Consider the following 27,679-nt stretch of genomic DNA (forward strand, 5'->3'; position numbering starts at 1 on the left):
TTTTAAGCAGAGCGGATTGGAAATTTTGAAATTTAACATTTTAGTAACTTGTTTTGTTTTTTTTTTTTGCGTTTTTTTTTCGGCATCGAAACTTATTTAGGGGAAAATTTAGTTAAATTATACCGCATATAGAATCATCTAGTAAATTTTCACATCCACACACCCACTTACCCTCACATTCACTATCCATTTTCCATTAAAACAAAAAAAAAAGTTAAAATTTAAGTGCAAATTTTGTAACTGAGAAATTGACAATTGAATAAAATTAGTTAAGGTGAAAATAAATTAAAAAACGTTTTTATTATCTTGAAAATATTGGTAAACCTATAAAGGTTTTTTATTATAGATACTGGTTTAATATAGTCGCTGTATGAGTTTTAGAAATTAATCCTTATAACTTAGCTTTTTTCTAGAAGAACTCTAGGCATTAATAACATTTCAAACTCCCTTGTTGGAAATGAAAAAATGTATAAATTCAAATGAAAGAAGTACTATTAGTACTATTTCTAAAACCTTAACCTCCCGAAGCTTCCGACGGCTTCCCCTTTGGAACTATTCCATGAGAACCCCACCTAACTGGCTTTTATAGTTCCACTCAGAACCTAGAAGCTTTTGAGCTCTCAAGCTTTCGATTAGATTTGAGTAACCGTGACTTGGCACTATTATTCCGGAATCATGTCGTTCTGGCTCTCACCGTAGTATTATTTTGAGTAAAATTCATTGTTGATCAGCAACTTTGCTTGAAATGAGAATTATAAGTGAGAAGGCAGTTTTTTTAGACAGCAATTAGAGCCAATTTTGAGATAATTTGTTTTTTTTTATCTGCTTTTTAAATGGGTCATTAAAAAATTTAATATTTGAATGACAATACCAGAAATCTCTGGGGGGGGCTTGTTTTATTTTTTACGGAAATAATTAAGGTTGGTCATTATTATTGTACTTTATATTGTACTATCTTTTTAGAGTAACCAACATATCTACATATTCTGAAAACCTGGCGTCAAGGCTTGGATGGGAACAGATGGAGAGCAAATCACAAAAAATTTTATTCTGAAAAAATATTAGCTTGATATAACTTAACTTAATAATATTAACCTCATATATTCACAAATATCTAACCTTTTCGATCTTAGATCTTCGAGTAGCTTCTTTTTGAATCAAAGTTGGGCAATACAAGTTTTTTAACACTCTTTCCCATTTTTTCAAAGGATTAATTTTTTCTAATAGATGACGATAATTTTCAGGACTAATTTCTAAAACATTTCATCCATTTTGAAGCATTTTTTAGTCCTGAATCCGAAATTCCCTAGCTATGCCAGATCGGTGGAAGAGTGGCAGAGATATACGACATCGTTCCGAAATTTTGAGAAAATTCTATAGAATTTTATAGATTTCTATAGTTTTTTTGACAAATGGCACCATTTCATGTTCTTAAATTGGCCAATACCAATTTTCTAAGTGCGATTCATAGGCATTATTTATTGATTTTTAAATATTAGGATAAAAGCCTTTAAAAGTGTTTCACAAAAAAATTTAAAGCTGAAAATGAAAGATCTACATTGAAAGATCCTTGGCTCTAAACGTTTCTCTAAATGTTCTCTTTGATGGGCTTTAGAGTCAGCTCTTGGATGTGGACGTTCGGTGGGGTCTGGATGCAATAGGACACCGCATCAGCCACATCCTCGGGGCGCAGTCTTTCCATGTCGGAGAACTTCTTGACGAGGGACTTGTCCACAATTTCAGTTTCCACGGCCCCGGGACTAATGCTCTGGAAATTGATTATAAAAATGAGGATTAAAAAAAGGACATGTCAAGTCTAATATATATAGAAAAACCTACAGTGATCTTGGTCTGGGTCTGGTTGTTAAGGAACTCCTGGCGCAGGACTTCTGCCAGAGCCGTGACGGCGTACTTCGAGGGCGCGTACATGCCCAAGCTGAAGTTGGGAATGACGGGAACCCGGTGTCCTGCCAAACTATTTACAATCACCACATATCCGTCGTCCACCTTGCGCTTCTGAAGCGATCGGAACGCCTCCCGGGTGCACCACGCCACGCCCAGGACATTGGTATCCAGGGTGGCACGCAGGTCCTCCGAATTACCCTCCTTCAGAATGGCCGCATTGAGCTTCAAGATCCCGGCATTGTTCACCAGGACATCCGCTCCGCCCAGGGTGGAGTCGATCCACTGGAAGGCATCGATCACATCCTGCTCCTTGCTGACATCGCACTTGTGGGTGTGGAAACGATTGGCCTGGTCCGCCGGCAGGGAGTCCTTCAGCTCCTGGAGGCGATCCTCACGCCGCGCCAGACCCACCACTATCATTCCCTTGGAGACCAGATCCTTGCAGCAGGCGGCTCCTATTCCGGAGCTGGCACCCGTGACGACAGCAACGCGATTTGTCCAGCGATCCATGTTTGGTTTTAGTTTTTTGTTGGGAGAGGTCAGTGATGTGGAAGATCAGTGAGGTGTGAGATCAGTGAAGTGGGAGGTCAGTGAGTTGTGGGCTCGACTTCTTCTGGTTTATGAATGTGAGTTGGGAGGCCCGTCCGAGTGGCTTATATACTTCCGCTCGGAGCTGATAAGTTGCGAGTCAGCGTCCCTCTTGAAACGAAAAAAAAGAGTCTTTTGAGCATGAGTTTTGGTTCGAGTAACCATGATTTGCACCTTTCATGCCCTTGTCGGGGTATTTTTGAAGTTTTTGCCTAAAAGTAGGCTATTTGATAAAGAAGAAGAATTAAATTTAACTAGTAAATGTGAAAATAAACTATATTCTATTAAATTAACTAGAAAAAAAGACAAAACTAGTTTGTTTTTTGTATTAATCTAAATAATTGTCCATCGATAGGCAGTCTAGTTTGAAAAGTGCTGCCAATTCAATGCATTATCAGTATTTTTAAGGCTCAGTAGTTATATTTATTTGGTCACACTGATCAGAACAAAACTTGACTGAGTTTCCCGCTTTTGATTCCTCCGATTGATATTTCCAGGAAAAAAAAGAAAATAACATAATTGTAATATTATTTATTTAGTATCAGTTTTATGTAAGAATGTCTAATTAAATATTGGACGATTTAAAATAAATAAATCATATTTAATCTTAAATTTTCTAATTTTGTGCTATATGCTGGTCATCTATTTCACTATCTTAAGTGCCACTCTGATTAATCATGACAAGGCAATAAATTTTTTACAATTAGTTAAGAGGTCTGATAAGAGAAGTAATAATACAAGAAGAATTGAGGTAGTCCTATCCCCTATACTTTGAATAATTTCAATGAAATCTTATCTTCGAATAATATTATCTTTCTCAACCCTTTCTTCGTAGAGTATTGGTCAAAATTGGTAAAGCTCTTAGTTTCCTATCCTCACAAGAACCTACAAGAGTTATGGACTGGTAGTGCCTTCCAACCCCTCATGCCACCGTCTATCTGGAATCCAACTGGACTTTAAACTTAAAATAGATGAAGTAGATCCTTTTCACCAAAATTCACAGACTAATAAAACCAATTCCAACCCTTTAGGTGAAACTGGGACTGCTGGTTGTAGATGGAATAAGATCCTGGAGATGGATTAGCACCACTAGGCTCCACTTGAAACTCCAAAGCTGGCATCATAAAATATTGAGCTTTCTTTCAAGGCCTAGATCTAGATTTTAGATGTAACTTCTCACTACTTTTAATATATTTTTTAAATGCATATTTTATTCTCATTTAGTTCAAATTCAGAAAAACTTATTTTAAAAGTTAGTATGGTAAGTGGAAGAGTATGGTCCGTAGGTGGGTTGGGGTCTGAATTCTCCTTGCCGTCAAATCTAGTTACGAAAACGACGTCTCCTCTCGGATCCGGACTGCTCCCTGTTCCTCCTCCGCTCCCTCCTCTCCTTATGAACCTTGGCACCCTTGTGGGTGACGACCTTCCAGTGGTGGACGTGCTTCTCCTTGTGGGTGGTGGCTGCGGTGGTGGTTGTGGTGGCAGCCTCAGTGGTGGTCGTCGTGGCAGTCGAGCTGGAGTTTGTGGAGGTGGATGTGGAGGTGCTGGCTGTGGGAGTGGCAGTAGTGGGGGTGGAAGTGCTGGCCGTGGGAGTGGCAGTAGGGGTAGTGGTGGCTGCGGGAGTGACAGTCGGGGTGGAGCCCGAGGTGGTGGCCGAGCTGGAAAGAGCCACCAGGCAGGCGAGGATAGCTACGCAGAGGAATCGCATCTTGGGAGGTGATCAGATCGAATGGCTTGGAAACTGTGTCTTGGTAGTCGCTCCTCCCGGCTTATATAGCACCGGAGACCTCACCTGAGCATCCCATTCCGCCAGAAGATTGTCGCTGTTTAATAAGAACAAACATCACCTTGTTTCCATACATATGTCTGTTATTTGAATCCGTAGTTTGCACAAGAGGCACTTAGAATCGCGAAAAGAACAATACATTTTTGGCAATATTTGCCAAAACCCCAATCGAGGGTATTTTTCCATACAGATTCCTAATTATAGGCCCACTATTCTTGCAGTATTTCATTGTTTGAACCATTTTGCTATGCTAATATAATAATTTGGTACTTATAATAATGGAAAGGTTATATGTTTACTTTCTCTTATAATCCTAATCAATGTATTAGCTCTTAATCATCTATTAATCTTTATTAATTATATGGGTTTGTTTGTGGTTTTGAACATTAATGCTTAAACAAAAGTAACATTTTTTCCAAAGTATGAATTATGTTATTTATTTTTATGATAAGATATAGGATTAAGAACTTTGATCCAGTTGATATTTATTCTTAAATTAATAATTAGATCGAAATAGAGTAATCTAGTTAGAATAGATAAAAATAATTTTTAATAATGGAAACAACACACACTTTCTAAACTGAAGAGGGATTCCAGATCATCATGTCAAAGATCCCTATAAGGTTTCTCTCTAGGGCCCATCTAGATAGACTCTCTCTATCTTTAGAGTTGCTTTTTTGTTGGACTGATGCTAAGGATCATAATAATTAGGAAGAACAGGAAACATGGAAAAGCTTTTAAATTGTTATATGGGTTTATTATATTTTTAAATATTTCATTATGTCTTGAGCCCAACTTCTAATGGTAAAGGGAAACCAATCCTTGCTCTCCCAGTTTTTAAGAAAAGCCAATTATTTATTTTTATTTTTCTCACGCTACCTATTTGAGCCCTATGATATGTAAGACCCTAACAACAAATATCCACAAGGCATGTAAAGTTAATATAAAACATACCTATATATTTAAAAAAAACATTTTCACATAAATATAGCAGCAAGCTATTTCATCTTAAAAGTTATTATGTCGTTGAAATCTCCTATGATAGCAGATAGAATTTCCCAAATGTAGGTTATAACTTAGTCTCTGGGTTAAAACAATGAGATGGATGATGCTTCCACGCGCTTCCACTAGAAAGTCTGTCACAAAACACTTGCCTATTGTCTAGGCCTATTTTCTCCTCAGGGGGTTTTGGCAAACAGTATCCAAGTGTATTGTTCTCTTCAGAAAGCAAACTATCTCCGATTCTAAGTGCGTCTTGTAACCTAATTAAAACAGCAGAACTATCAGGAAACAAGGTGATGTTTGTTCTTATTAAACAGCGACAATCTTCTGGCGGATTGGGATGCTCAGGTGAGGTCTCCAGTGCTATATAAGCCGGGAAGATCGACTACCAAGACACAGTTTCCGAGCCATCCAATCTGATCACCTCCCAAGATGCGATTCCTCTGCGTAGCTATCCTTGCCTGCCTGGTGGCTCTTTCCAGCTCGGCCACCACCTCGGGCTCCACCCCGACTGCCACTCCAGCAGCCACCACTACCCCTACTGCCACTCCCACTGCCAGCACCTCCACACCCACTACTTCCACTCCCGCAGCCAGCACCTCCACATCCACCACGTCAAACTCCACCTCCACTGCCACGACGACCACCACTGAGGCTGCTACCACAACCACCACTGCAGCCACCACCCACAAGGAGAAGCACGTCCACCACTGGAAGGTCGTCACCCACAAGGGCGCCAAGGTTCATAGGGAGAGGAGGGGACGGAAGGAGCAGTCTGGCTCCGACAGGAAACGCCGTCACCGCAACTAGATATGAAGGCTCCACAACCAGATCCAACCCACCTACTGACTATTTTCTTCAACAAAATTCCTCCTAGGATAAGATGTTTTTATTTATAAATAAATAATATTTAAGAACGCAAACAATAGTTCAACTATTGCTACAGTCTTCAGGATCTCCTTCAAAAATCTTGAGGAATTACCTGATGGTATAATATGATAATCTTTAAATATATCTGCAAAGATATCTTGGGGAGTGTTAGGAACATTTTTCAACACACCCTGGACAACTTCTCGGGCATTTCGAAATATTTTTGAAAATGGAATATAATTTATTAATCCGGACTTTAATCTCTTTCGATCTGCATTCAAGGACTAAAACAGCCAAACAAGAACATTTTTGATAATTTTTTGGCAAAAATCCTTATGAAAGTTTGAAACTTTTTGAAAAATCCCTTCGAAAAGTTACAAAAAAAAGGTGAACATTTTTGTTGCCAGGTTTTGATGTAGAATAATGGTACACGAAGTTCTAAGATCGGGAAGGTATGAGATTTGAGGATCGCCCAAGTATCAGCCAAGATATGGCTTTTTCGGTCTAGGAAAAATTCGATTTGGGAAGAAGGAAACGTTTTTAGCCAAAATGGCAGCTTTTCACTCACTTTTTGGCCAATATTTATGAAGCAGGACATTAATCTTCTTTGATCCGCATACGAGAACTAAAAAATCAAACATAAAAATTGTTGGACTAATTTTTGGAAAAATCTTGATGCTCTTTGAAAAATAACGAAAAATGTGTCCACATTTTTGGTAAAAGTTTTTGCAGGAATATGTATGATAGTACCCAAAGTTCCAAGAACGGAAAGATGCTCCGATACTAATCAGCCTAGTATTGACCGGCTATGGATAGTAGACTGCATGCTTAGTATTCGATTTTTTGAAATATTACGTATACGCACCAGTGTCCTTTTGTAGCTTGAATGGTTTACTATTATTTTACTGTGCATTTCTGTGCGCTTAGAAATAATAAACATAAATGTTTCAAAATGTTTTAATTTTTAGGGCTTTGAATATTTAAAATCCTTTTCAGAAATGAAGGTCTTTTAAATGGTGAGTTGGGACCATAACTCCGCCAATTCTAGTCTGTTAAATTAGGGTTAAACCATTATTTTCCAGGCACTTTAAGTTCAACCAACAGTCAATAAAAAAAAATAGAAAGTAGGACAAGATTTGTGACCCAATTTTATAAATCTTAAAATCGGTCAAGTACTAGCTCCTCAGAACTATTGCACTAAAATATATATATATATATTATTATTATAATTATTAATTAACTAAATTAGTTCATTACTTGTTAGATCATCCTAGTTTTGCCACGTCCTAGTACTATTTCGTTCTATAATTAGGCATTTGGGTGGAAAGTTCCCTCCATTGGGGTTTTGGCAAACAGTCTCCAAATGTATTGTTCTCTTCGGAAAGCAAACTATCTGCGATTCGAAGCGCGTCTTGTGCAAACTTCTGATTAAAAAGACCAGGCCCACCAGAAGAATAAAACAAGGTGATGTTTGCTCAGATTAAACAGCGACAGTCTTCTGGGGAGCTGCTGGAGCTATATAAGCCGGGAAGATCGACTACCAAGACACAGTTTCCGAGCCATTCGATCTGATCACCTCCCAAGATGCGATTCCTCTGCGTAGCTATCCTCGCCTGCCTGGTGGCTCTTTCCAGCTCGGCCACCACCTCGGGCTCCACCCCGACTGCCACTCCCGCAGCCACCACTACCCCTACTGCCACTCCCACGGCCAGCACTTCCACCCCCACTACTGCCACTCCCACAGCCAGCACCTCCACATCCACCACGTCAAACTCCACCTCCACTGCCACGACGACCACCACTGAGGCTGCCACCACAACGACCACCGCAGCCACCCCCCACAAGGAGAAGCACGTCCACCACTGGAAGGTCGTCACCCACAAGGGTGCCAAGGTTCATAGGGAGAGGAGGAAGCGGAGGAGGAACAGGGAGTAAAATCCGTATCCGAAAGATGTGACAAGATGTGAAGGCTCTACAAGCAGACCCCAACCCACCTACTGACAATTTTCTGAGGCACAATTCCCCCTAGAATAAGATGTTTTTATTTTTTTTAATAAATATTATTTAACAACGCATTCTAGACTTGATTTGGTGGATACCATTTATAAATCAAGTCTTAGATCCTCTTCTCTCATCCGAGGATCGAAAAATTCAAGCATCAAGTTGTTGGACCAATTTTGTTTTTGGAAAAAGGTAGTACACGATTATTTAAGATCGGGAAGATATAACATTTACCAAGCCTGCAAGCATTAATCGAATTTAGTTTGGCGCCAAAAAAAACGGCCCAGTTAAGGCCATGGGAAGTAGGCCAAAATGGAAACATTTCAAGAATTTTTTAGTTGATATATTAACTATTTTTTCCTTCAATTTTAAAAGCTTATTGTTTACTATTTTAGTACTATGACCTATGGGCTATTGGGGTTTGTTAATTATAACCTTAAAGCCAAGCTCGCTGTGACCAGTGTGACCAGTTTTTTTTGTTCTACCAATTTCCAATAGTTCCGCTGCCATCCGCCAGGTGCTGGTTGGTATACCTCTACCTGTTATCTACATAAATCCAATTTCTGGTAAGAATTCTTAAAACAGAGATCATTGAAAGACTTTTAGGCGACTTGGTGGTATTAGTTAATATCTCTAGATAAACACATAGTATATCTATCCAATTTTATTTAGTTTTCAATAAGGAAAAACAGTTTTAGCTTAGGGTTTTAGTTTAGGGTTCATATACTTGTGGGGGAGGTAGTACGTCATCCTCATCCTTCGTGTCTTTTTCAGCTTGCCGGTTGTTGTTCTGAGGTGCCACCGTGGTTTTGGAGGCAAATATGGAGTTACACGCAGATTTGTTGAAGGCACCGCCGCCGCCGTTAACGTTGGGTGAAGGACTGGGGGAAGGACTGGGTGAAGGACTAGGGGATGGACTGGGGGATGGACTGGGTGAAGGGTTTTGATTAGATGAATCAGTTGTTGTTTCAAAGCAGTCGGAGGACGCTAGAGCCACCAGACAGGCGAGGATCGTTAGGCAGAGGAGGTTCATCTTCAAATAGACTTGATCAGGTCGAATGATTCGGAAACTGTGTCGTTGTTACCCATTTCTATCGAGTTATATAGCACTCGGGATCTAGCTCCTCCATTCACCAGCAGATCATCTCTATTTAACCTCAACAAACATTAGCTTTAATTCTATGTTTGGCCTATCTGGTCTGGTTCTCCTTGTAATAAGTCATTCTGTTTCATTCAAAATATTCTCATTGTAATCAGCCTTTGTTTAATTAATAAAAAGAGAGGAAAGCTAACGAAAATGATATACCCTTGCAGTTAAAACCGGTTATATGGCAGCTATACTCCCCTAAATGGCCCACAGTGATGGCTATATCTTCCCCAATTCTCATCCGATTCTCAAGCGGAGTACCTTAAACGATTTCTGGATCGATTTGCCACCATTCTGCATCAAAATCCTGAGACAAAATATTTTTTAGATTTTTTGTCCATTTTTCGTGGTGGTCCCCTTGGAAATGGTGTTTTCCGTATAAGGTCCACAGTGATGGCTATATCTTCCCCAATTCTCATCCGATTCTCAAGCGGAGTACCTTAAACGATTTCTGGATCGATTTGCCACCATTCTGCATCAAAATCCTGAGACAAAATATTTTTTAGATTTTTTGTCCATTTTTCGTGGTGGTCCCCTTGGAAATGGGGTTTTCTGTACATGGGCCACAGTGATGGCTATATCTTCCCCAATTCTCATCCGATTCTCAAGCGGAGTACCTTAAACGATTTCTGGATCGATTTGCCACCATTCTGCATCAAAATCCTGAGACAAAATATTTTTTAGATTTTTTGTCCATTTTTCGTGGTGGTCCCCTTGGAAATGGGGTTTTCTGTACATGGGCCACAGTGATGGCTATATCTTCCCCAATTCTCATCCGATTCTCAAGCGGAGTACCTTAAACGATTTCTGGATCGATTTGCCACCATTCTGCATCAAAACCCTGAGACAAAATATTTTTTAGATTTTTTCTCCATTTTTCATGATGGGGTCCCTTGAAAATGGGGTTTTCTGTATAAGGTCCACAGTGATGGCTATATCTTCCCCAATTCTCATCCGATTCTCAAGCGGAGTACCTTAAACGATTTCTGGATCGATTTGCCACCATTCTGCATCAAAATCCTGAGACAAAATATTTTTTAGATTTTTTGTCCATTTTTCGTGGTGGTCCCCTTGGAAATGGGGTTTTCTGTACATGGGCCACAGTGATGGCTATATCTTCCCCAATTCTCATCCGATTCTCAAGCGGAGTACCTTAAACGATTTCTGGATCGATTTGCCACCATTCTGCATCAAAACCCTGAGACAAAATATTTTTTAGATTTTTTCTCCATTTTTCATGATGGGGTCCCTTGAAAATGGGGTTTTCTGTATAAGGTCCACAGTGATGGCTATATCTTCCCCAATTCTCATCCGATTCTCAAGCGGAGTACCTTAAACGATTTCTGGATCGATTTGCCACCATTCTGCATCAAAATCCTGAGACAAAATATTTTTTAGATTTTTTGTCCATTTTTCGTGGTGGTCCCCTTGGAAATGGGGTTTTCTGTACATGGGCCACAGTGATGGCTATATCTTCCCCAATTCTCATCCGATTCTCAAGCGGAGTACCTTAAACGATTTCTGGATCGATTTGCCACCATTCTGCATCAAAACCCTGAGACAAAATATTTTTTAGATTTTTTCTCCATTTTTCATGATGGGGTCCCTTGAAAATGGGGTTTTCTGTATAAGGTCCACAGTGATGGCTATATCTTCCCCAATTCTCATCCGATTCTCAAGCGGAGTACCTTAAACGATTTCTGGATCGATTTGCCACCATTCTGCATCAAAATCCTGAGACAAAATATTTTTTAGATTTTTTGTCCATTTTTCGTGGTGGTCCCCTTGGAAATGGGGTTTTCTGTACATGGGCCACAGTGATGGCTATATCTTCCCCAATTCTCATCCGATTCTCAAGCGGAGTACCTTAAACGATTTCTGGATCGATTTGCCACCATTCTGCATCAAAACCCTGAGACAAAATATTTTTTAGATTTTTTCTCCATTTTTCATGATGGGGTCCCTTGAAAATGGGGTTTTCTGTATAAGGTCCACAGTGATGGCTATATCTTCCCCAATTCTCATCCGATTCTCAAGCGGAGTACCTTAAACGATTTCTGGATCGATTTGCCACCATTCTGCATCAAAACCCTGAGAAAAAATATTTTTTAGATTTTTTCTCCATTTTTCATGATGGGGTCCCTTGAAAATGGGGTTTTCTGTATAAGGTCCACAGTGATGGCTATATCTTCCCCAATTCTCATCCGATTCTCAAGCGGAGTACCTTAAACGATTTCTGGATCGATTTGCCACCATTCTGCATCAAAACCCTGAGACAAAATATTTTTTAGATTTTTTCTCCATTTTTCATGATGGGGTCCCTTGAAAATGGGGTTTTCTGTATAAGGTCCACAGTGATGGCTATATCTTCCCCAATTCTCATCCGATTCTCAAGCGGAGTACCTTAAACGATTTCTGGATCGATTTGCCACCATTCTGCATCAAAACCCTGAGACAAAATATTTTTTAGATTTTTTCTCCATTTTTCATGATGGGGTCCCTTGAAAATGGGGTTTTCTGTATAAGGTCCACAGTGATGGCTATATCTTCCCCAATTCTCATCCGATTCTCAAGCGGAGTACCTTAAACGATTTCTGGATCGATTTGCCACCATTCTGCATCAAAACCCTGAGACAAAATATTTTTTAGATTTTTTCTCCATTTTTCATGATGGGGTCCCTTGAAAATGGGGTTTTCTGTATAAGGTCCACAGTGATGGCTATATCTTCCCCAATTCTCATCCGATTCTCAAGCGGAGTACCTTAAACGATTTCTGGATCGATTTGCCACCATTCTGCATCAAAACCCTGAGACAAAATATTTTTTAGATTTTTTCTCCATTTTTCATGATGGGGTCCCTTGGAAATGGGGTTTTCTGTATAGGGCCCAAAGTGATGGCTATATCTTCCCCAATTCTCATCCGATTCTCAAGCGGAGTACCTTAAACGATTTCTGGATCGATTTGCCACCATTCTGCATCAAAACCCTGAGACAAAATATTTTTTAGATTTTTTCTCCATTTTTCATGATGGGGTCCCTTGGAAATGGGGTTTTCTGTATAGGGCCCAAAGTGATGGCTATATCTTCCCCAATTCTCATCCGATTCTCAAGCGGAGTACCTTAAACGATTTCTGGATCGATTTGCCACCATTCTGCATCAAAACCCTGAGACAAAATATTTTTTAGATTTTTTCTCCATTTTTCATGATGGGGTCCCTTGGAAATGGGGTTTTCTGTATAGGGCCCAAAGTGATGGCTATATCTTCCCCAATTCTCATCCGATTCTCAAGCGGAGTACCTTAAACGATTTCTGGATCGATTTGCCACCATTCTGCTTTAAAACTTTATAGATATTTACTTTATAGGGCGGGGGATCTTTATCTGCATTGTACTCTTCTGGAAAGTATAATAATGAACAGACGCATTATTTGTATAGTAAACTATCAAAAAATTGTGGTAGAACACACATGATAGATCACTGTTTCTGTAAACACAGCCCTTTTCCATTCCAGAATGTCTGAGAAACGAGTTTCTAAAGGTCTTGTTACAAAAAAAGTTTGAACAGACAGTGCAAACAAACATAAAATACATAAAATTTTGAAAAAAGTTTGTGTGTATTGAGATTCAATAGAATTTATAGACAAGTAGAGAGTGGTCTATATCTTGGATGCTATATAAGGGGGAAGGAGTAAGTTAAGAAAACACAGTTTCCGAATCATCCGATCTGAAAACCTTCAAGATGAACTTTCTCTACCTAGCGATTCTGGTTTGCCTGGTGGCTTTGGCTTTCTCGGCCAAAATTTCTTCGGCGAGTCGTTTTCACCAAAAGGTTATACCTCGGAAGGTTATCCCTGCCAAAGGAGATCATTTTGCCGGTTCATATAGTCTCTCTAGCCCCACTAGCCCTACATAGTTCGATGAAACAAAATAATATCCAATTTGGATTAAAAAAAACGATGCGACGCCCAGAAAGAGGAGAAGGGGACCAGAACCCAATTCAACTACTCTACCTGATTCTAAAATAACATAAAAATTATAAAACCTCTTAATAAAAAAAATCTATAAATAATATAAAAAAAATCTTAAATCTTAATCAGTGCCAAATGAAGTATTAAAATTATTATTTTTGTTCTTGGGTTAAGATGGGGTATAAGAGTATATAGAGTTGTTGATTGACTTGTGAGTTTCAAGTATGGAAAATTTTAGAAAAGATTATAAAAAATGTATAATTTGGTTTGTAAATATCGCAAATTTAAATTGTTAGCAAAACAAAAGCAAATAATTCACAATTCTACGCACATTTTGTGCAAATATCTGATCTGAAAGAGGCTGGATAAAAGAACAGGTGGAAAAAAAAGGCTTTTGTTGAGGTTCTATTATAAATATTGTCTTTCTTAAAATATATAGTACCTTTTTTTCAATTAGTAACAAAAATAATATATAAAGTTCGTGACTTTAAAAGGTTATCTATCTATTATTAAGAATTAATTAAGAGAAGGGGTTATTAAAAAGGGGCTTGTCTCATGTCTTAGGCCTGAAGAGACCTAAAATGATATTATATGTATATATGATCTTAAAACTATTTCTAAACCAGATTCTTCATCATTATCACTATCTTTAAAAATAATCTCTTTTAAATTTAACCTCTCATTTATTTTTAAGAACTGATCATATCGCAAGCTGTCTTTAAAATACTTGGATGGAAAATTTTTAAAAAATTCTTTAAACAGCAAATATGATAAACAACAAAAAAAAAACAATATATTATTCACTATTCCCCGTCACTATTATATTTTTTTTTTGCAAATATTGCGAATTCGAATTGTTGAACCAAAATACTGCAAATAATCTGCGATTCTGCGCGTGTTTCGGGCTGGAAACACTTGATTCAAATGAGGCGGGAACAATGACTGGTGGACAATAAAAGTCGTTTGCTCCGATTAAATATAGAGTGTCGAGAGCAGATTGGCTGATCTCCGGTGCCATATATAAAGGGGTAACGGAGTCTGGCAAAGACACAGTTCCCGGACTATCTGATCTGATCTACCTTTCCCCCATCCACAAGATGCGATTCCTTTGCGTAGTTTTCCTTGCCTGCCTGGTGGCTGTGGCTTTGGCGGCCGATGCTTCCTCCTCGGACACCGCTTCCTCGGACAGCTCCTCCTCGGACAGCAGCTCTTCGGACTCCTCTAGCAGTACTCCCTCGGAGAGCAGCTCTTCGGACTCCTCCAGCTCGACTCCCTCGGACAGCTCCTCATCGTCCTCGTCCACTCCTTCCTCCTCATCCACCTCGTCGAACTCCACGTCAGATACTACAACTACCACCACCACCACAACTACCACAACCACTGCTGCCAGCACCAAGAAGCACAAGCACGTCCGTCACTTTACCATCCATCGTCTTCGCAGTGGAGTCACCAGAAGGATCAGGATAAAAAATGGCAGTTCCAAGAGGAGCAAGTCCAGTAGGAGCAGGTCCAACTCGAGCAGGTCCAAGAGGAACAACCGTCGTCTTCGCACCACCCGCCGCGGTTAGAAATTTCCAAAAACCCAAAAATTAAATAAAGAAAACTCGCATTGAATAACGATTTTTGGAGAGTTTCTGAATCAATGGGGCTTGACTGTATTATACCTGGTACTTGGGAAACAAATCCGTATAAGATTATCATCTATGAACTCATATTCATATAATCTTATTAATGGGTTTCAAAGATAAACCTCAATAACCTTATTAAAGAGCTAAACAAAGTTTCCAATGTTTAGACCTTATATTTAAATTCTTCTTTAAGGTTTTCTTGGGGTATTAAGTATAGATCAGTTTTAAAATTAAAGAACCAAAATATTTAAGATCCTAATACGATAATAACTTACGATAAGAACCCACATACTATATGATCTTAGCAATTGGTTTTAAATATTTCTCTAATACCCAATTGAAAATTATATCAAAAGTTTCCCTTTCCACCCTACCTTATAATAGAATCATCAGGGTTTCTCTATCTGTCAAGTTTAGATCCCTATTATTTAATATTTAAGATCCTCAACGAAGATCATATAAGAAGTATGATACTATGATCCCCATATGTATATATGATCTTAGTAGTGGTTTTTAAACATACCTCATAAAAACCCAAGTCAAATAGAAACGAAGCTTACCATATTAAATCCATATAATACCACCCTTCGTTCAGGTATTCTTGATCTTTCAAGTATTCTTTAAGTATGATCCATAGCCCTACATTCTTTATAAATAAAACCAAAAATTTTAGGGATTCTAAACAATTTATTGAACACTTTCTCTTCTCACACGCTCGTTGCTCGGCTTACAAAAGTAGACAAAAAAAATGGACGATAAATATTAGGCGGTATATATGCGGTATATGGGTATTAATATATAAATATATATATATGTATGTATATATATATATATGTATAGATTTATTATGCAAATAAATAAGTGGACTACAAGGCGTACTAACTGTTATAAGTAGGTCCAAAGGTTCGGGGAAGTACCATATTCGGCTTAGTCTACGGCTTAAAGCGCTTATAATATTTAGTGACTAATTAGAGTGTGTTTTGTGTGTGATTGTGATTTTGTTTTTGTTTTTGTTTTTTTCTCAGTGTCTGTGTGTGATCTATAAAGTCTTAAGAGAGAGTCTTAAAAGAAATACTCTAAGTATTGGATTATCGGCTCAAGTACTGAAGAAAGCTCTCTGGTGGAGGACGACAGAGCGTTGTGCTGGGAGGGGAATGGCTTAGCACCGTTTTTCCAGAAATAGATCCTAGTCTTAAGCTTAAGGAGTACAACAAATATAATCGATAATCGACTGCCACCAAGGGAAAATGGGAAAAAAAGGGATTCGAAATGGAAATTTTGGATATTCAGACAAGATGGAGATTTCGGAGAATTGGGGGAAGTGGAGAAATTAAGTGGAGAACCCAGTGAACGGTATAAGTTAATGTTAAATGATTTGTAAATAAAAATTAAACTAATGAAGCGTACGCTACAAAATTAAGAGCCGCAGACGCAGACACAACTGTACCTCGAACGGTTAATGGATGCTGGAGCTTTTCAAAACTGGTAAACAGTGTTGGGTAATGATAAAAAAGTCAAAGTAAACTATAAATTATAAATGATTTTTAAATAATTTAGATCTTATATAATTTTTTTTAGAATGAAAGTCTAAGAAACAAACTTTTCTATTTTTTAAAAAGAACCTCACTTACTAGTAACTGATTACCAGTACTAGGTTTTAGTAACTAGTAATCAATTACTTGTAATCATTTTTCAATAATTACTGCCAACTATTGACCAATTACCAGTAACCAGTGATTGGTAATCAATTACTAGTAATCAGTGACAAGTAATCAGTGACTCACTACCCCAAAGAAGCATCCCCATTCATCCATTCCGCTCTAGATACAATCGCCAGTCGGGTGTCCCGCTCACGAGAGCGCCCGCTTCTTGGAGAGCGTGCCCTGGACATCCGCTGGGGGTGGCGGGGTCAGCTGGATGACGGGCAGCGGGGCCAGCTGGGGATTCGTGAAGGCGACGGCCCGCTCCTTGGCCGAGACGGCGGCGAACGAGGAGAAGGGACGCAGGCGGACGTAGAGCACGGCGGAGGTGAGGCAGGAGGTGACCAGGATGCCCAGGAGCACGATCAGCGTGATGGCGAAGCCGGGCGTGGTCATGCAGATGAGACCCTCCTCGCGCACCGGGAACACCATCGTCTGCGGGCTGCGTTCCACCCCGGATCCGTTCGTGGAGCTGCCGTTGCCCGTCGCCTGCTCGTCAATGGCGAAGGTCAGGTCCCCGGAGGAGACCACCTTGATGATCCGGTTGAGGCCCACCTGGGGCTCGGCCACAGCTCTGGCCCGGCGCTGGACACGGCGCTCGTCACGCCGCTTTCCGATGGCACTGGCCACCTGGTAGGCATCCACGTGGAGCTGGGGCGGCGGTCCGTACTGCGACTCGGGTCCCACCTGGAGGTGGTGCACGTCCTGGAGGTTGGAGTCCGCCGAGCACTGCTCCGGGCAGTGGTAGCGGCAGATCTGGATGGTGCACTGGAAGTGTACCTCCATCGAGTCGGGGAACTTGAAGGCCTGGAAGTGGGCGTACGACAGCACGGAGGCGGAGGCCCCGAAGTTCTTGATCTTGGTGAACCGGGACATGAGCTTCGGCCGGGTGACGCATCCCCGCTGGTCCACCAGCTGGATGGGAGCCCTCTTGCCGTCGTGCGCCACACAATTCCTCACCAGCATGTCGAACTTGGAGTCGTCGTCCTTGATGGCCAACACCATGGTCATTGTCTGGCCAATCTTCACCAGGCCGGAGACCTCGGAGGCCCACGGTCCCTTGCCCACCTGGATCTGCATCCAGCAGCCCACATTGTCGCCCGCAAAGTCCGCCCTCACCACGTCCAGCATGTCGACGGGGAAGGGCCGGAAGGTCACGGACTTCTCGTACTGGTCGTGCCACGTGCAGCGCAGCTTCCGGGCCTGATCCCACACCTCCTGCACCTGGGGATCGTACTGGATGACGATGATGTTCTCGAAGTAGGTGCCCGCCCCGGTGCCACCGGATTCGTGGCCATAACCCTGGCCGTAGTTGTCCGTGTTGCCGGCAGTGCCGCACTCATGGAGTCCGATGTCGAAGCTGGCCGAGCTCCTGCCCAGGCCGGAGGGCAGGTGGACGCAGTTCATGTTGCTGTAGTGGCCCTTGGAGAAGACGATGCCGTTGAAGGGCTTGTCGAACTGGACGAACACCTTCATGCCGTTCTTCTCGCACTTCACGTCCAGGGACACGATCTTGGGCATGTCCTGCACCGGTGCCGCCCAGATCTCGTTCTGGCTGGATCCGCCCACGCTCAGGTCCGGCACCTGCACCTGCTGCTGCTGTCCCTGGATGCCCTGGCTCTGCACCTGCACCTGGGCCTGACCCTGCTGCGGCGCCACCTGAAGCTGGACCTGCGGTGGTGGTTGCGGTCGTTGCTGGAGCTGCGGTGGCGGGGGTCCCTTGTAGAACTGGGCGCCGGGCGGCGGTGGCGGTCCGAAGGGCTGGCCAAAGCTCAATGGAATATTCTGGTGGTTACCTGGAGGGGATTAGATCAAGTATGTCATAACGGAGGACTATGAGACATCAGGATTATATCACACTTACTTCTTAGGGTCAGTGCCACATTGGGCGGCGGAGGCGGCGGCATGTTGTGCTGGTAGTGGACCTGCACCTTGGGCACCGACTGCGGCAGCTGCATCTGGATCTGGATCTGGGGCTGCTGCTGCGGCGGCGGCGGCTGTGGCGCATGCTGCGGCGCGTGCTGCGGCGGATGCTGCTGCTGGGCCTGCGCCTGGGCCTGTTGCTCCTGCTCCGATTCCTGGGCCATCTGATCCAGCTCGTTCTCGTGGTCGGCCAGGGCAATGGTCAGGTCGTCGTCCGCGCTTCCGGCAATAGCCTTTACCACTTCGACATCGTCGCAGCAGACCAGGATGACCTGTGACCCCATTTCCAGAGTGGAGAGGGAAAGAGAGAGAGAGAGAGGGTGGAGACCGGAATTATTTAAGGCGGATAATTGCTCTGCAACTGCCACAGTGGCACTGCCAAGTGGCAACAACAAGTGCCGCGCTTTCGGAGAATGTTGGCTGGAATGGGCGCAGCAAGGCGGATGCGGCATGCACCATGCGGCATGCAACTCAATTGCATAAGGCAGAGAAAAACGAGAGAAAGACACAAAGAAACGAAGCAACAATTTCGCTTTTTTTTTCCGCCAACAACTCTTTCCATTACCATTGCCATTTCCCTCGCCCGCGATCTTGTGCCACATGCAACTGCGACTTGCAACTTGCAACTTGTTACTTGCGGCGACCCAATTTCCCGCCCGGGGAGATCCGCCTGGCTTAAAAGGCGATGTCAAGGCTAGAACCAGACCAGACAACCGACCATAAAAAAAAGAGAAGAAGAAACAACAAACCGCAGACTGAAAACTGAAGAATGGAGACTGGGAGACCAGGAGACTGAAGACTAAAGACATCCGACCGAGACCTAAATTAAGATCGCAATCGAAATCCGTTGTCCGGATTGGGTGAATGGCATTCTCAAGAAATAATGATAATGGCCGGGATCCAAGAGGATATCCAGTTAGTCCATAAAGTCAATATGTTTTAATAATTCAAATAGTTTATCAAACTTAGTTAGAGGCTATTTAAAAGTATAAGAGATTTAGATATAATATTAAGAAATTAAAAAAATTAATTGCACTTTTTATTGGATTTTATTAACAACTTTAATCGATCTAATTATCGAATCTAATCGATCTTAAGATATTAATAGATCTGAGAGCCAAATATGTTAAAGATTTCAAATCCTTAAAGTTGGGACTATTTAGCCAGTTAGGAACTTAAAGGTTTACTATGTTTTTGTTTAAAATTATACTTCACAAATTTGCAGAATAAAATCTAAAGAGTCTTTTAAAAATCCCCCTAACATAACCATATTTATATAAATTAAGTCTTATTTAATCAATAAGTTGTATATTATAAGACTATATTATAAGCCTAAACAAAAAACTAGATAGACAATATCCAATTAAAGATAGCTTTATGAGTGGATAAATTGAAAAGATGGATTTCTTATCTTTAAAGAAGCATAAGACTCAGACTCTTTATGATAAATATTTTGTACTATACTATACTATAAAGATATACTAGATACTATAAAAAACTATATGTCTATGTCTCACAACCAACAATCTTCAACAATCTAAGCTTTTTACAAACTCCAAATATTAAAAAAACGTATTAAGCTTTAAATCTTAATTTAATAATGATAGTAATAACGCATTTCTAGAAAAAGAAAAAAAGGCACCCTTTACTTTGGTAAATAATCTTAAAGTCCTACGGAGTTTATCTTTCATTCAATCTTAGAAATTCAATCTTAGAAAATGTTAGAACCTTTTATGAATTCTAGCAGAAAAATGGAAAATGTAATAGTATCTCCTCTATGAATTTAAAATGAATTTATCCATAAATAAATTTTTAAATTTATCCATAAATTAATTTATTTAAATATTTGTATAACCCTTAAGAAATATTTAGTTCAAACGAAGACTAATGATATGTAAAGACTTTAAAAATTTCATTTTATAAAACAAGTATCTAGATAAATCTTTAATAAAGACATTAGAAAACTAATTAACATATCTTAACATACAAGTTACACAGTCTTAAATACTTCACATTAATATCACATCTACATCTTTAACGAAAAAATAATTTTCTTTGAAAGTTTTTCGAATAAAAATATCCATTCCATATTTACTTGAAAATACCAATTTAGGTGGACCCAGTGGATGTGTGGCACAACCATATTTAGTACGCAGACTTGTCTTCCGGCTTTCTTAATAATTTATCTTTTGTTTTCCATTACTTTCCATTTTAGGTCTTCATTTCTCTTTTCAGACCCCAGCCAGTATGTGTTAAAGTCCTAATTTTTGTTGCTCCATTGAGGAGAGCTTGTCCGCTTTTACCCCCAATACTTGTCCACTATACCCAGTAACCCAGTACTACTCGTACTCGTACTCGTACTCGTACTTGTCTCCGGAATCCGGACTGATTCAGTTACCATCAGTTTGGCCATCAAAGCAATTAGACGAATGCATGGCGATGGTGGATGGAGGATGGGAGCCGCAAAACTGGACAAGGTGGCTATGACCATGGCCATGGCCAAGATATCCAATGAAGATGAAGATGATGCCCAACGATGGTGATGGCGATGGCGAGGTGAGTGCAACTGCAACTGCAACATCCCAAATCTGTGCCGCACTGCCGAAAACAACTTTCTCTGGCAAACTTGCAAACTGGCGACAGAGCTGAGAAACCGAGAAATTGAGAAGCTGAGAAACTGAGAAACTGAGAAACTGACTAACCGAGAAGCTGACAAAATTGAGCATCCAAGTATCTGAGTATCTTTGGGATGCAGCAACTGCATCCTGTAGCAATCCTGTTTGGTAGAAAGTGATGTGGCCAGCCAGCCAGACGATTGACAACAAAAAGGTAAAATGCTAAATGGTAAATGGCAATTGCCAAACAAGTTGCCAACGAATTCAAAAAAAAAAACGAGTGCGGGGAGAAAAGACACAACCAGAAAAAGGCAGAAACTAAAAAACAAATTCTATAATCAAATTTGCATTCGAGAACGTGATTTGGAGCGAAACTGCAGATGAAACTTAAAAGAGCAGTCATGTCTCCCTCCAAGTGTTGCACTTAAAAAAATTATATATTTTATTTAATATATTTCATTAAGAAATTTTAAAAATATACCCAAGTATAAGGGGTTAATGTATTTTTTAGTTAAAGTTTATAATGGTTTTTCCTAATAGATGTTATAATAATGTTCTGTTTTTTTTTTTGTGGTTCAAACTTTAGAGAGAACTTTTGAAAGATTCTAATTCTAAGATTAATTCACTTTAATAAAATAAACTCTTAAGAAAATTCACAAAATTACTAATATATTTTATTAAGAAAATAGTTTCCTTATCCAACTTAGTTTTTTGTTCTTTAAATTAAGATTTCAAATATCATTAAAAGCACCTTTTTGATTTTTAAAACCCTCTAAAGGCCATATTTAATTTAAACATCCTAGAACTGCGATTCTATTTCTATTCTATTTCTAAGAAGTCTACCTACCTACCTATGTATCTATCTTTCTTTTAAATACCAAAATACGGTATTAAAATAGACAAAGCACGGTATAAGTTTATCGGGTTATATATTTAAGCCCCACACACCTCTAAGCCTATTGTAAGCTAGTTTTAAAACTATATTTATGTGAATTTAGGCAGTTTCTACATTTTGGAAAGAAATCCCCAAATATCCCAAGGCAAATCTCCCTAAAAATATAGTCCAGAAAAGCTCTTAATAGAAAGTCTAGAGTCACACTTTAATAGAAAGTCTAGAGTCACACTTTATAGATTGTATAATCTTAAGATATTATACAAAAAGTGTAGTCTTTTTTGCCCAATTGATCAGTTTAAACTTTAAAGCATAGATAGATAGTAAAAATGTTAAATTTTCAATTATTATACAAAATTAAGCTAAGACCCTGTTTAAAGAGAACTTCTTTTTTAGAGCAAAATAGATCTTGGATTTCACTATAACTCATCATTGATGTTAAATAAAATGTCTTAATGATGTCTTAATAAAAAAATCTTAAGCTAAATCTTCCTCCGATGAGAAGCGTTAATTGAAATTTAGGCCAAGAGCTACTTCATCGGTCTTTGAAAATGATTTGGCGGGAAATTTTGAATGGAGTTTCACTTTATCTCCTGCCAACTGGAAATTGTTATAATCTCGGCACTGAGAAAAATTCATATCGTATTTAAAGAAGATATTTCTAACGAGGAAAGGAAAAATTAGGAAGTTAACACCTTTAAAGACAATATTATCTTCAATCTGATATTTAAATTTTTCTTCAAGTGTACTGGATACGACTAATGATGTGACTAAAGGCCAACAACAACTGAAGAAGGAACCCGAGACGAAATGCAAAGCCGGCTGTTGCTGAAATCTTGACCTCTCCTCGCGGATCCGTTGAAGATGCAAGTTGCATGTTGCAAGTTGCTCCATGCTACATGCTGGATGCTGGATGCTGGTTTCTTGGCAGCGCACCAAATCGGGAGAAAGTGAAACATTAGCAGAGAATCGGAATTTGGCAGCAGGCGGGCTGCACAAGGAGGCGAAAGGGTCAAAGGTGAACGCCAGGTCGTTTGGCAGCATTTTCCCAAAAAAAAAAAAACAAAAAAACCAAATAATAAAAGAAAAAATCTCAAAATGAAAGCGAAAAGGAAGCGAAAAATGGAGATGCTGCCACATGCTGCCTCTGCCACTCGTTAAAGGAATGAAAACTGTTTTTTTTGTTGGCCTGGCTAAATTGTGTCATCGCCCCAGAATGGCCAAAAAACCACCAGAGAAACAAAAAAAAAAACTTTCTAACGTCACGAACGCTGGGCCAAAAAAAAAAATAGCGACAAGCCGAGGGTATTACCTATGTAGGCAAAAATGGATGCACATGGAATTTTAATATGTGCCAAAATCCCAAAAAGAGAAAGGAATGCTGCGGATGGGCTGGGAAGATGCCCCTTTGAGATGCCACCAAAGGCGGTTGCTGCAGAGTGTCTTTTTCTGAATTTAATATTCATATAGCAACAAAAAATTAGAACACCTTATATAAATAATGTAAACACTTGTAAGAACCTATATTAAATAGGGCTATGATAGAGGCACTTTATAGAGCCTATGTATTTTGGATAATTTGATGCAAGAAAGTTCTTTACGAAAGACAAAGTTACAACCAAAATTAAAACAAAATATAATATAAAAACATCCTTTACAAGACTAAAACAAATACATCCCTAAAAATTTAGGCTAAAATGTATAATCTTTTAGCTAATTCTTAAGTTATTTTTAATTAGATTAAGTTGATAGAACACTTTGTTTTATGCTGCTATATTAAAAACAAAACCTATAGCCTACTTTTCAAGGATTATATTTTATTTTAATCCATAATATAATATATTTTAATCCTATATTATAGAAGTTAACTGAAATATGGTATTACTTTGTATTGTTTGTATAATTTAATCTCGTAGATTCCCAATAGTTAAAATTAAACGAATTTATTTATAACTAGATATAGTAAAACATTTTTAAAAGCGCATTCTTCTTCCATATTTTCTTCAATATTTAACCAAACTTCCAGAAGAAACAAGCCAACTCAATACAATTCTCACAGCACTTCCAAGCTCTAGACTCTAGAGATGACATTCGATGAGTATCCTTTACATTGCTGGCTCTAATTACCCATTTATCGGTTGCTTAGTGATATTCCAGGAACTAAAACGAGCACACACATACTAACACACACATACACTGGCATTCAGGCTTTTAACGGACAATTCATGCGAGAAATGGGCCATGCCAATTACATGTCTCGTTCTCGTTCCCGCTGCCCGCTGTTCCCCTTCCGTGCCATTCCATTTCATTCCAAGCACTTGACTTGCCAATAAAGCTCTTTCACTTCCACACACACACACATGCACACATGCACACGCACAAGGCAGACATCGGGCAGACACAGAGAGACAGAGAGGAGAGGAGAGCAGGCAAAGAGAAGCTTAAGCCGGCTGCTGCTAATGGAAATTATCTATTTATAAGCTTGCTGCCTGCTGCGGCTGCGGCTTCTGCCTGCTTGCCTCTGCTTGCCTCTGCTTGGTGCATGCTGCATGCTGCTTTGCTTTTGGCTTTGTGTCTGGCTTTAATTGATTTTAATTATTTGCATTGGCTGGAAAATACTCACCTGCAGTGAAAGGAAAATGATAAGCGGCAGCCAAATCTTCTTAGCGCCGATTTCTCGACGATTTCTTCTGTGCCGTTGCTGCTGTAGCATTTGTTGTTTTTGTTGCTGCTGATGTTGCATGTTGCTGCTTTGATGGTGTTCCTGTTTTTGTTTTTTTTTTAAGGCGTATATAATTAATTTGTTTATCATTATTCGATATTTGCTTATGATTTCTGTTTCTATTACAGCTTCCATTGTGGGTGTGTGTAACAAAAAAGAGTCATAGAAAAGACGGAGAGAGGCGGAAGAAGCCGCGGAAGAAAGAGAACGTGTCGTAGAAAGTGCTTTTCGCTTTTTTTTTTTCTTTAATTTTTTTTTGTTAACCTGGTCATTATTGTTATGCTTACCAGCTATGAAAGTGTTTCTCGCTAATTGCAATTTATTAGCAATTTCTCAGTCAGCTCAATGATGATTGATTGACTCGCTAAGTGTTCAAGACCCCCTCTTTCTTCTATCTAGCCCCCACCCACCTGAGAAAACAAAAAAAAAGAAAGAAAGAAAGAGCCGAAAGAAAGGGAAGCTGTGACAAGTCATCAAAAAAAAAAAAAAATAAAGAAAAGAATCTGTTTAATGACAACACACTTAGCTTTTAAGACTCTTCCAGTAGTAGTGGAAGTAGCACCTGGAATCAGGGGGGTCTTGATAAGGGGCCAGCAGCTAGCCAGTGCTGCAGGTGAAAAGTGTTAATAGGTTTCCCCATGAGACCCAAGTGGGTCATCATAAGCCAACATAAACGCCCGCCCGAGTTGGCCAATTAGAAGGCCCAAGGAAAGAGAGAGTGACAAAAAATAAGAAGAAAGAACCAGGAAGTTGGGAAATCTTAATGAATTCTTTGAGAATTACAAGTGAGATATTATTCCAAATTAAATATTGCTAATAAACTTTTTAATATTTCTATAAAATTGCATTTCTTGGATTAACCTTGAAATGTTTATACTTTTAAGCATGACTTTGTACCTAAACTTTAATACTTTATAGACATTTTAATTAAAAACATTAGTTTTATATTTAAAAGCTCTTATAAAAGATTCTAATAAATGAAATAATAGCTCTAATAAATCATATAACTATGAAACTACTAGTAACTAACCATCAAAATTTTGAATATTCATATATAATTATTATCTATACAAAGATTTGCTTGTTTTTTCGTTAATTATTTGAATATTTATATTTTTGGAATAATACTTTCTTCATTTACGGAAAAAATTATCAAGAAAACCCTTTGAAAGTGTGAAAATAATAATAATAAATATTCATAGAATAGAAAATGACACAATTATGGAATGTAATCAGTCTTTAGTTTTATAAAGCGCTTATAAGTTTGATAACTAACTAATATAACTAACTAATTTGTCTTTAAAAAAAACTTACTTTTCAATGTACCATTAAAAAACAGAAAATTAAACCATTTTCTTTATAAATTTATCAAAATTTTCAGTTTAAAAAAGGATCTAAGGTATTAAGGTTATTCTCAAGAATTCATAAGAAGTGCTCTCTTTGATAGAAAACAGATAAGTATCTTTTCTTTTTCTAACATCCCAAACAAAAGCTAAAAATATAATTTTTTGTAAGCTTCTCTTTTTTAAATAAATACTTTAACTAACTTATTGTTAAATTTGGAATTTTAAACCCCAACTAGAACTAAAACCCTACAATATACAAAGCTTTCAACGCGAATGCAAGCACTGTGATAGGAAGAGAAAATACTAGAATTGAAAATACTAGATAAAAGAAAGTGAAATTAGAAGGAATATTTTACGAAAAAAAATCATGAAAAAAAGGATAATCCTTATGGAATCTCTTTATTCCGCTGCTTTAGTTCCGACTCACTCACTTCCGGTTCAATGGGGTATAACGGTTTAACGATTAACGGTTTATGGTTTTCCGGATCCGCTCCATTCCATAATGGAATGCTCAGCTACTCACCTACTGTTTTTCGTCCCTGGCCCAATTCCGGCGTTCCACTTGCCGTTCCAGTTAAAGTTCCGAATCCAATTCCTCGCCTTGACAAACAGGATGCGTCCGCGTCTGCGTCGTCTGCGTTGTCTGCGTGCTTTTTTGGTGGCAACTTTCGAAAACAGTTGCTGTCGGTACGATGGCCGTTACTTTTGCCACTGATTGCTGCTACTTGGCTACTTGCCACAGTTGCAGGGGCAGGCAGTTAAGAGGTGGTGTTGTTGTTGTTGTTGTACACGGTCAATAATTAACGATCGCAAGTGGGGCACACACGCGCACCAAAGAAAAAGAAAAACCAAACAAACAAAAAGAAAAATACCAGAAAAAAAAAGGACACAAAAAGCGCGTTGATCACTTTGGTTAGCCAGCTTCTCTGCTAACCGTATCTTTCCAAGCGGTTCTTTCCGTTTCGCTTTTGTTTTTTTTTTCTTTACATAAGTATATTTATAATTTGTTTTTATGATTATTTGCAGTTAATGTTTTGTTGTATGTTTTTTTTTTGCCTTTTATTTTGTTCCGATAGGCATTAGATTTGATATTGATGTTTGGTATTTTTTTTGCAACGGTATATTTTGTGTCAACCTCGAGGATCTCTAGTTCGCTCGTTTGTCCGTTTTTTTAATTTTAATTTTTTTTGTTTTTTGTTTTAAAGAAAAGGAGAGAAGAGAAAAACGCGTCTGGTTCGCGCCGTGGTTTAGCGCCGAATGCCGCAGACACCTGCTTTCTCGCAGCGGAACACTTCGCATGCGCAACAGCAGCAGCCAGCGTCGCTGCCACTGCCACTGCCACCGCCACTGCCAGCGATAGCAGCGAAATTTCTTCTTTCTTTTCATCCATTCAAGACGCCACTCAGTGAGGCAGTCGGCCAAGTCCACGACCAAGTCCAATACCAAGACCAAGACCAGGCCAAAACCAAAACCAACACCAAAAAAAACTAAATCCACAGCCGAATGCCAAGTACGACTTGTTCAAGTACAGCATGCCGGTTGTTGTTGCTGTTGCAAGTGTTGCTTCTTGTTGTTGCTGTTGCATG

General features: G+C 39.4%; 5 protein-coding genes across 5 annotated transcripts; 3 read left to right on the top strand and 2 right to left on the bottom strand.

The window, feature by feature from the left end:
- Positions 1-1,580: 1,580 nt before the first annotated feature.
- Positions 1,581-2,805, bottom strand: LOC108134403 (farnesol dehydrogenase-like). The gene is made up of 3 exons (XM_043210109.2): positions 2,668-2,805; positions 1,840-2,604; positions 1,581-1,768 (listed from the first exon to the last, which is right to left on the bottom strand). Exons 2-3 carry the CDS (start codon positions 2,413-2,415, stop codon positions 1,589-1,591), a joined length of 756 nt encoding a protein of 251 aa, XP_043066044.1. The 5' UTR covers positions 2,416-2,604; positions 2,668-2,805; the 3' UTR covers positions 1,581-1,588.
- A 2,908-nt stretch (positions 2,806-5,713) lies between these two features.
- Positions 5,714-6,091, top strand: LOC108134404 (uncharacterized). Its single transcript, XM_017254691.2, has one exon. It carries the CDS (start codon positions 5,714-5,716, stop codon positions 6,089-6,091), a length of 378 nt encoding a protein of 125 aa, XP_017110180.2.
- A 1,644-nt stretch (positions 6,092-7,735) lies between these two features.
- Positions 7,736-8,086, top strand: LOC122321018 (uncharacterized). Its single transcript, XM_043209834.1, has one exon. The coding sequence runs from the start codon at positions 7,736-7,738 to the stop codon at positions 8,084-8,086; it is 351 nt and encodes a 116-aa protein (XP_043065769.1).
- A 6,278-nt stretch (positions 8,087-14,364) lies between these two features.
- On the top strand, positions 14,365-14,835 carry LOC122321019 (uncharacterized). The gene has a single exon (XM_043209835.1). It carries the CDS (start codon positions 14,365-14,367, stop codon positions 14,833-14,835), a length of 471 nt encoding a protein of 156 aa, XP_043065770.1.
- A 1,683-nt stretch (positions 14,836-16,518) lies between these two features.
- Positions 16,519-27,363, bottom strand: dy (transmembrane protein dusky). Its single transcript, XM_043209889.2, has 4 exons — positions 26,617-27,363; positions 24,649-24,789; positions 18,460-18,790; positions 16,519-18,391 (listed from the first exon to the last, which is right to left on the bottom strand). The coding sequence occupies exons 2-4, from the start codon at positions 24,766-24,768 to the stop codon at positions 16,746-16,748; spliced, it is 2,097 nt and encodes a 698-aa protein (XP_043065824.1). The 5' UTR covers positions 24,769-24,789; positions 26,617-27,363; the 3' UTR covers positions 16,519-16,745.
- Positions 27,364-27,679: the final 316 nt, after the last annotated feature.

Source organism: Drosophila bipectinata, chromosome XL, assembly GCF_030179905.1.
Source record: "Drosophila bipectinata strain 14024-0381.07 chromosome XL, DbipHiC1v2, whole genome shotgun sequence".
NCBI classification, from domain to species: Eukaryota; Metazoa; Arthropoda; class Insecta; order Diptera; family Drosophilidae; genus Drosophila; species Drosophila bipectinata.

Coding starts and splice junctions, on each gene's coding strand:
- LOC122321019 (XM_043209835.1), top strand. CDS start 14,365: ATGCGATTCCTTTGCGTAGTTTTCCTTGCCTGCCTGGTGGCTGTGGCT.
- LOC108134403 (XM_043210109.2), bottom strand. CDS start 2,415: ATGGATCGCTGGACAAATCGCGTTGCTGTCGTCACGGGTGCCAGCTCC. Junction 1,769..1,839: donor AGACCCAGACCAAGATCACT/GTAGGTTTTTCT, acceptor ATCAATTTCCAG/AGCATTAGTCCCGGGGCCGT.
- LOC108134404 (XM_017254691.2), top strand. CDS start 5,714: ATGCGATTCCTCTGCGTAGCTATCCTTGCCTGCCTGGTGGCTCTTTCC.
- dy (XM_043209889.2), bottom strand. CDS start 24,768: ATGCAACATCAGCAGCAACAAAAACAACAAATGCTACAGCAGCAACGG. Junction 18,791..24,648: donor TCATTTTCCTTTCACTGCAG/GTGAGTATTTTC, acceptor ATGGGGTCACAG/GTCATCCTGGTCTGCTGCGA. Junction 18,392..18,459: donor TGTGGCACTGACCCTAAGAA/GTAAGTGTGATA, acceptor AATCCCCTCCAG/GTAACCACCAGAATATTCCA.
- LOC122321018 (XM_043209834.1), top strand. CDS start 7,736: ATGCGATTCCTCTGCGTAGCTATCCTCGCCTGCCTGGTGGCTCTTTCC.